We start from the raw sequence: 7,952 nt of genomic DNA, 5'->3' as shown, positions 1-7,952 counted from the left end.
ATGTACATCGGATACATAATAAGCATATACATTTAATTATGTGTATCTAAATATAAAATGTAACTAAAATGCACGAATTTAGGAACAAATCAGGATGGTAGAGTATTAATTGTCTTATCATTAATCCAAAAAAAAAGTAAAAAATTTAAAAATTCTTCCATTTTTAGCATCTGATTTTTTTTCTTCTCATAGATACATATAATCTTAAGTCAGATACATGAACTCTTAAACTGGATACATGTACACCTGATGTGTATCCAACATTGTTAATGTATAGTACCTTTAACAAGAATCATCCGATTTTGAGGATGGTCAGCCATTAAATTAAAGAGTTTGAGAAACAACAAACAAAAAAATATAAAACCTAATTTGTAAAAAATTTTAAAATTGAACTTCAAAACATTATGAATTTTAACAGATACATGAGAATAATAAAACAATAGAAACAAACCTATATGCAAAATATTGATTTGAACATGCATGTATTGATAGAATGAAGGAAGAAAGAGGGAGAAGATGAAGGAAGAAAATGGGTTGTTGGACATGGAGGTGGGGAACAACGACAGATGGGAATAGAAAAAATTGACCTGTCAATGAATCATTATTTAAGGAATTTAAATTTAAGATAATTATTCAATACCATAATTAAGAAATTTGTGTATCCGATTAAATATTTTAAAATATATGATATAATTATTAAAAGTGGTAATATGTGTAATTATTTTAAACTAGAGGTAAATATAGTATATATGATAGTAATGTATATGTAGTTGCGTAGTTTTTCCGAACATTTATCCCTATTTAAACCCCAAGTTGAGCTTCCCAAAAAGCAATCACTAAAGAAGTGCTTAACCTCTGAAGACTTGCTCTTCCTCAATTTCTCATTTACTAAGGTGCTTGTTCTTCCCTTCTCTATCTCTATGTGTTCTGATTTATAATATGATATACTATGATATACGTTAAATTTTGAGAGTCAAACTTCTTTATTTTAGTTTTGTATTTGGATTGGACATACAAGCTTTAAGAATGTCGAAAGATAATTTAAAGAACATGCAAACAAATCTTGAATATAAATTTTCTTGTTTTACTCTTGAATTTGAACTATGTTATATAAATTAAAATGAAGAAAATATATGTGTGTATTCACTTTTACAACTAAACACAATGCCTAAGTTGGAGTTAGGGTCATTAGTCCCCCTATAATAATTAAAGAAATTATAATAATGCATCAAGAATATCATAGACGTTTCTCTATCCCTCAATTGGAACTAGTTTATTTCTTTTCCTCTTCTTTTTATTACTCCCAAGTTGAGTTTTGCGCCCTAATCTTGTCTAAGAACATTTTAAAACTTGGCTTCTTACGTTTAAGTATATTATGAGACCATTTTTCCTCCCAACAAAATGACCACATCTATATGTAATATAGATATTGTATAAATAGTTATGTAATATATTAATATTGAATTGTTGAGGTGTTTCACACTCTTTTAAGAAAAGAAGATTAAGACATAAATTAGGCTTAACTTTCCATTTTTACCCTTATTAATTATTATCAAAATTATGATTAAAATAACTAAACATTAATTAATAACTAATTCCAATACTAACTACTGAAGGGTAAAATTGGAAAATCATTCTAAAAGTAGTCTTGAAAATTGAACAATTAAGTTAATTTGAAAAATGAAAAATGTCTCAACAATTCAATTAATATGAAAGGGAGGGAATAATTTTTTTGAAATTTGCTTTTGATAATTTACTTTCTTAAATCATTTCTAGACGTAAATAGGAAAAAATATAATAAGATGTTAATTATTTGTCTAGTAAATTTGAAACGTATTGGCTATTACAATGGTATTCTACGTGGAAGAATTTCAGAATAATATAACTGCCAACGGTAATCCAAATTAAATGATCTCTAAACCAAAATGGGCTATCAGAAGAAGCAGTACTTTGGTTGCAATAAAACAAGTAGAGCGACCATTTTGGGTAAATATTTTAGATCCAATTTTTTTCTATTAGGAGAGTCGATTGCTTTGAGAATTGAGATCTCTCGACCATTTACAAAATAAATTTAGAAAATGTTTTTTCCAGATATCTTAATTATACGAATAGGATAAAAAAAAATTCACAAAAAAACATAAAACAAAATAATAATAATAATAATATAAGCAACCTATAAAATAAAATCAAGAAAACCTCTTTAGGCCTAATCGTAAGGGGTACAGAGGCGGATCCAAGATTCGGAGGCTAGGGGTGCCATATCATCTAAATGGTAAATATTCGGGTTATTTAGTTTTTTTATTACTATAAATAAATTGATCAAATATACATATTTAATAATGTCTTTTTCTTTTAAATATTCTAATATGAAATATATACTCTTAAATAGTTTGTTTTTTGATATATTTTTTTAAGAATAAGAGACCTTATTCTAGAACTTTGAGAAAACAAGAGATTTTTCACCTTAAAAATTCAAATGTGTATACGTCATTTAACACCATATAGTTGAAAAAAAATAAAAATAATACATGTAATCTTGTTATCTCCACTTAGTGTGACGTTAAAGATTGAACCTTTAAATTCAAAATCTTTAACATAATACTATCCATCATTTCAAAAACTTTTTCAAAAAAGAAACTATTTAAACATATTTTTATTAACACTTATGTGACCTTCAAAATTTAATACTCCCTCTGTCCCTAATTACTTGTCCACTTTTCATTTTATAGTTGTCCCTAATTACTTGTTCATTTTGACAAATCAAGAAAGGACAATTTTTTTTTACCTATTATACCCTCAATTAATTACTTTGAAAAAGGTAGAACTTCTTGAAAATCTTAAGCTTTTAATTCATCCACTTCATAATTAATAGGGGTAAAACAATAATCTCAGTATGTCAATAATTGTTTTCTTAATAGATGTGTCAATTCAAAAGTGGACAACTAATTAAGGATTGAGGAAATATCAATCTATAATTAATATAAAATATCATGCAACGCACGTATCAATTAAAGATAGATAAATAAGTAACGATTAGCAAATAAAGAAACTAACTGTGGGGGGAGGGGGGGATAAAGTGCTGCCAAGGAGATTCAAACTCTCAAATCTCACGTTGATAGAGTTGTGCTTCGCCAGTTGAGCCATTCAACATATTATTCATTGGGTGACAGATATAATATATATTCATATATTTTACTTATATACGTATATATACAAAGTTTTAACCGAGGTCACTGGGTGCCGTGGCACTCCACCCATAAAGTTAGATCCGCCCCAGCTGATAGAGTTACGTGCATGTATTAGTAAAGTAGAGCTTAGTTACTTATGAGTGAATCTATGTAAAGTTATTTTATATAGATATTAATTATTCCACCTTCTATGCTATATATAATAATATATAAATTCCATCATAATTTATACATGTATTAATTAAGTGAGTTTTTAAATAATCAACTAAATATTATATTAATTTTTAATACTTAGGTAAATTATTTTATAATTACCTATCAAGCGCCATATAAATTATACAAAAAATAATATATTATGAAAATTTATTTTCTATCAAACGACTCTATGTGATTTGGTCATTTAACTTCTCATGGCGCCATAAATGCTCTGCAAATCTGCAATACAGGAGGAGGAGCATTGATTTGGAAGTTTGCCGGGAAAGAAAAGAATCACGTGAGGCGTACGTGAGATTTTCTCTCCGTTAAAAAAATAACTGACGGAATCTGGGTCATAAGTGCATCATTTTGCCAAAAGATGTGGACCATTGTTACTGCATACAAAAGAAATAGGACCATTTTGCCAAAAATATTAGACTATCCAACATGTTTTACAATTTCCAATCGGGCCATATCACAAAAGCCCAGCCCAACTTACGACGTGATAATTTTAGGTGCTTCAGGTTTTACAGGCAAACACGTCATTAGAGAAACTCTCAAATTCCTTAACCTTCCTTCTTCACCATTGAAGAACTTCGCCATAGCAGGCCGTAATACTTCCAAACTTTCACAGGCTTTGCAATGGGCCTCCGGCCCAAACCCGTCACCGGAAATCCCGATCCTCACCGCCGACACCACCGACCCTGCTTCACTCCGTCACCTCGCTTCCCGGACTAAGATCATCCTCAACTGTGTAGGACCATTTCGTCTTTATGGAGAACCGGTCGTTGAGGCCTGTGTTGATTCCGGTTGCGATTACTTGGATATATGTGGAGAACCGGAGTTTATGGAGAGGATGGAGGTGAAGTACCATGATAAGGCTGTGGAGAATGGATCGTTAGTTGTTTCGGCTTGTGGATTTGATTCTATTCCTGCTGAATTAGGCTGGATGTTCAATTCTAGACAGTGGATGCCGCCGGCAATATTTAGTAAGGTTGAGGCCTACATTAGTCTAGAATCAGGCAAGAGAATTGTTGGAAATTTGGGGACGTACGAGTCAGCGGTGCTTAGTGTGGCAAACGCAGACATTTTGCAGGAACTAAGACGCTCCAGACCCAAGAAGCTTCGTCCTGAGGTAAGTTCCTATCACCTTCTCTCTATTGCTCATTACTTTCTATCAATGCTGTATGAAAATATAGTCAAACTTTTAACTTAGTTAGATTGGAAAGAATTTGAACATCCAACAACAACCGAGTGAAATCCCACAATTGTGGTGGAAGATTAGAGTGTACACAGATCTAACCACTATCTCATGGAGGTAGAGAGGTTGTTTCGGAATAACTCTCAGCTCAAGTGCAGCAATTTCAGGTGTGAAGAAGAAAACAATGACAAAAACATAACAACTATTAAGAGAGATAATATAAAACCTAAAGAAAAAATACAAACAACAACAAGATAGTGCAGTAGCCAAAACCTAGCAAACAAATGATGATAGATATTGGAAGGCTCAGTTCAATCACATCGTTAAATGCTTGCGTAACTATTCTAGCTTCACTACTTTTTCTTTCACTGGTGAAATGCTGTATGGTGACAAGCAATTGGTCTTTAAAGCTTGAGAGGTCGATTAGGTATTATGTGTAATTTGAAGGTGCAACTTTTAGTCAATGTCCAGTGAATTATGTTAAAGTCATTTTCTCATTTTGCAGAATGTTTACACTTCTATAATCTTACATTTGGACATTGAGAACCCACTGTTGACATCGATGAGTATATGGTAGTGATTCATAAATAAACCTTGTGATGGATATCATGAATGCATGTATCGATCATAGGGACTCATAAACTTTATGGTTGATTTCTGGTGGAATGAATGAGTAAATGATGGGGATTTATCAAACCAAATGATAAGAGAAATTCATTCTTAGATGGACTTCTTACAACTTGATACCTGCAATATTTGCTAGCTATTACATTCCTCAAAGCCGTACATATGTAGCATGCAGCTGTGGGGACAACATTCACGTTTTCTTAAATAACACATCGATCAGATCTGTGTAACATAGTATTTCTCTCTCACTCTCCATTAATATTGTTTCAGATTCCTGGTACTATTCCTAAAGGTCCATTGGTAAATCACCTAAGGGAAGTCGGGCTTTGGGCTGTAAAGTTACCATCAGCAGATGCAACTGTGGTACGGAGAACACTTTCATGTTTGGCTGAAGATTCTCGTGGTTTACCTGGTGTTAATGAAAGCACCGAACAGATTGAGAGGAGGGAGGGATTTTGGTCTACCATAAAGCCAGCTCACTTTGGTATGAAGATAGCTTCGAAATCTCTGTTAGGTGTTGTTCGTTTCATTACAGTTGGCAAGTTCATTGCTCTATTTGGTAAAACTGATATAGGGAGGTGGCTGCTTTTGAACTTCCCTTTAGTGTTCAGTCTTGGATTTTTCAGGAAAAAAGGTCCAACTGAGGATGAAGTGGCAAGTGCTTCCTTTAAGATGTGGTTTGTCGGACAGGGGTTTAGTGATGGCAGCAGCCTTGCGTCACAAGGAAATAGGAAACCTGATATGGAGATAATTACAAGAGTAATGGGACCTGAGATTGGTTATTCGACAACTCCAATCATTCTAGTCCAGTGTGCCCTAATGTTGCTCAAGGAACGACGCAATCTTCCAAAAGGCGGTGTTTTCCCTCCTGGGATTGTGTTTGGCCCAACTGACCTCCAAGATAGGCTTCAAGAGAATGGAATATCTTTTGATGTTATTTCAAAGAAAACTGCTCCCTGCAGTTTTAGTCATATTGAAAATCACATGCAAGAAACGTGACTTTCACGTATTCAAAGAAAACACAAAAAAGAAAAAGAAAAATATTCATATGGAAGTTAAAGAGATGTAAGATAGACGTGCTCCTCCAAAGTCCCATATGGCTCTCACATAACCAGAAATAAATCATGAAAGCTTCATGCAATATAAAAGGGGAATTTAGACACAGTGAAACTGATAATCTTTGCAGTGATCTTTTGTGTGGGCATTCAGTTCGATTTTAAAAAGTTTGATTTGATTTTTCAATTTGAAAACCAAAATTCATTGCTGTTGGTTTGATTTTTTTAAAATTTGATTCCGTGTTATATCGATTAGATTTTTCGGTTGGAAATTTTTATGTTGGGTTCTTGAATGTGATAATTACTTTTTTTTTTTATTTATTTATGAAAAGGACCTGTGATAATTACATTTAATTTCAATGTATAGTAAGTCAAATAGGCATTGGAAAAATAATATTTTTAAATATAAAATCAATCATATTTTTTTGACTTGTAGGAGTGTCCTGATCAGTAGCAATTTGTACTAGCTATATTTCTTTTTCTTCGTTTTCCAAACAACCTCATATTTCTTTGACTTTATTTTTTAACATTTTTGCTGCATGCCTTCTTCATGTCCGTCCGTATCTCAAAACTGGTCCATGCCGATAGTAATAGGTGAAAATAAGGGGCCTGGTGCTGCCAAACTTCTAACTTAAAGGTGTAGATCCACCCCGTCTAGCAATTATTATTTTTCAATTCGTCTCGTGTAAGTTTTTTTTTCTTAAAAGAGCTAAATTAAGCGTGTCATTATTCTTTAAAAAATGGTGTCTTTGTGTGCTATAGAGGTGTTCATATAAGCGGAGAATATTATTCTTGAAGACCACAAATAACTCAATAGATTTAGTTGGCTTCTTCGCTGCTCTTTTCGGGTTCTATAAATTTCATCGTTTAATTAGCTATTGAAAGAAAACGTATTTTATTTTGTCAAGACCAATGCTTGTAAGTTGTAATATCGATCAGGTGGAAAAATAGAAGACGAAAATCTTATATATAGTGGATAATTTGATGTAAAAACAACAAGACAATAGTTAATTGGATAGTTTTTTTTTTTTTTTTAAGAAATCACCCAATTATTAATGTTTCACTTAAAAAGTCACTCAATCAATTTATCATAATTTTTTAAAGTTAAATTTAAAAAAAATAAAAAAGTAACAATTTTAATCATTTTATTGACCCGCCGTACTTGATTCGATCCCTAAAATTACATGAGTCAAATATACTACATATTTACCGGTAATATCATAAAGTCATATTATTATTTTATATATATATCAAAACTGATATTGGCATAATATTCTGTTACATCTCTGGTTTAATTATAAAAATATAATAAATTTAACTATTTATGCAATGTATATTTATCTTCGCAGGATACCGACTGACAACGGAATGTCATAAACTAAATAATATCACGTGTGCATTGTTACCATGTAAAATTCTCTAAAATTAAAGGATCTTGATAAATATATCTTATATAATTTTTGTGAGCTGTATTAAGTTTGAGTTATTTTATAAATAAAATATCAATAATTGAATAACTTTTAAGTTATAAAATAAAGTTAAGTGACTTTTTAAGAAAACTCTTGTGAGTTGAGTGATAATAAATATCATCCCTTTCCTATATAAACCCCCAAATCGAGCTCCCAAAGAAGCAATCACTAAAGAAGTATATATGGCTTGCTCTTCGGCTCTTCCTCACATTTCATT

General features: G+C 31.7%; 1 protein-coding gene across 1 annotated transcript; it reads left to right on the top strand.

Moving 5' to 3' along the window:
* The first annotated feature begins 3,673 nt into the window (after nucleotides 1-3,673).
* LOC102601424 (probable mitochondrial saccharopine dehydrogenase-like oxidoreductase At5g39410) lies at nucleotides 3,674-6,210 on the top strand. Its single transcript, XM_006338711.2, has 2 exons — nucleotides 3,674-4,518; nucleotides 5,482-6,210. Exons 1-2 carry the CDS (start codon nucleotides 3,763-3,765, stop codon nucleotides 6,208-6,210), a joined length of 1,485 nt encoding a protein of 494 aa, XP_006338773.1. The 5' UTR covers nucleotides 3,674-3,762.
* The last annotated feature ends 1,742 nt before the right edge of the window (nucleotides 6,211-7,952 follow it).

Source organism: Solanum tuberosum, unplaced genomic scaffold (genome assembly GCF_000226075.1).
Source record: "Solanum tuberosum cultivar DM 1-3 516 R44 unplaced genomic scaffold, SolTub_3.0 scf00004, whole genome shotgun sequence".
NCBI lineage: Eukaryota > Viridiplantae > Streptophyta > Magnoliopsida > Solanales > Solanaceae > Solanum > Solanum tuberosum.
Note: the sequence above shows the minus strand (reverse complement) of the source record. Positions and strands in the feature narration are given on the sequence as shown.